The sequence below is a fragment of the Cannabis sativa genome, chromosome 6 (assembly GCF_029168945.1).
Source record: "Cannabis sativa cultivar Pink pepper isolate KNU-18-1 chromosome 6, ASM2916894v1, whole genome shotgun sequence".
Lineage (NCBI taxonomy): Eukaryota > Viridiplantae > Streptophyta > Magnoliopsida > Rosales > Cannabaceae > Cannabis > Cannabis sativa.
In genome coordinates this window covers 41,696,286-41,697,563 of record NC_083606.1, presented here as the reverse complement: position 1 = coordinate 41,697,563, position 1,278 = coordinate 41,696,286, and the positions used below count along the sequence as shown (strand labels likewise).

At 43.6% G+C, this 1,278-nt stretch overlaps 1 protein-coding gene across 1 annotated transcript; it reads left to right on the top strand.

Moving 5' to 3' along the window:
• The first annotated feature begins 639 nt into the window (after positions 1 to 639).
• On the top strand, positions 640 to 990 carry LOC133039257 (uncharacterized). The gene has a single exon (XM_061118106.1). It carries the CDS (start codon positions 640 to 642, stop codon positions 988 to 990), a length of 351 nt encoding a protein of 116 aa, XP_060974089.1.
• Positions 991 to 1,278: the final 288 nt, after the last annotated feature.

Below are 1,278 nucleotides of genomic sequence, written 5' to 3'. Positions count from 1 at the left end.
CAACATTCAACATCCGGTCTATTACATTAGTAAAAGACTCATTGAGGCCGAAGGCCAATACCCATTGATAGAGAAACTCACGTACTGCCTGATTCTAGCAACAAGAAAGCTAAGACCCTACTTTCAAGCTCACCCTATTCGGGTATACACTGACCAACCGTTACGCCAAATATTGCAAAAACCGGATGCCTCTAGACTGTTGCTCAAATGGGCAGTGGAGTTGGGCCAATACGAGATTATCTTCCAACCCCGAACAGCAATTAAGGGCCAGGACTTAGCAGACTTTGTAGTAAAATGCATAGGCAAGGAAGAAAGCGTATCAGAAAACAACCCCAAGCCAGTACAAATACCTCAGCCAAGTAACAATGAAGACAAGCCGGCTTGGAAAGTACATGTGGACGGGTCTACTACAGATCAATTATCCAGCATAGGAATCGCCCTTGTCACACCTGGGGGGCAACACCTGCACACTGCAGTCAAGTTTGGGCTTAAAGCATCCAATAATGAGGCCGAATATGAAGCTTTGATTGTTGGTCTAAAACTAGCCTAGGAGATGAAGGCCGAACATACTGAAATCTGCAGTGATTCACAACTGGTGGTAAGCCACGTATCTGGAGAATACGAGGCTCGAGGGAAAAGATGATAGCTTATCTGAGCAAAATACACGATCTGCTCGCACAGTTCAAAAGTTATGCTCTCAGGCAAATTCTAAGGGAAGAAAACACAACTGCTGACGCATTAGCTCGACTTGCGTGTTGTAATGTCAGTGATAGAGCGAATCTGGTTCCTATTCAGTTTCTTGAAGAACCTAACATCACTGGCATAGAAGAGATCGAAATGATGGATGCATCCCCAAACTGGATGACGCCAATAGCAACCTACCTTAATACTAGGGAACTCCCAGATTATAGAAATGAAGTTCGAAAGATGAGAAGGAAGGCTGCACGGTACATCATAGTAGAGGGAATTATGTACAAACGAGGATTCTGAATGCCATTGCTCAGATGTGTTACTCAAGAAGAAGCTGCACAACTTCTGTTTGAAGTACATGATTGATTTTGTGGAAACCATGCTTTCGGGCAGAGTTTATCTAAGAAAATTCTAAGGCAAGGTTATTTCTGATCGACAATGATCGAAGATTCTAAGGCCTATGTTAAAAAATGTGATAAATGCCAGAGATTTTTGAAGATACCTCCAGCACCGCCCAACGAGTTAACTCAGATGCAAAGTCCTTGGCCTTTCGCCATTTGGGCAATTGAGCTGATCAGACAACTACCC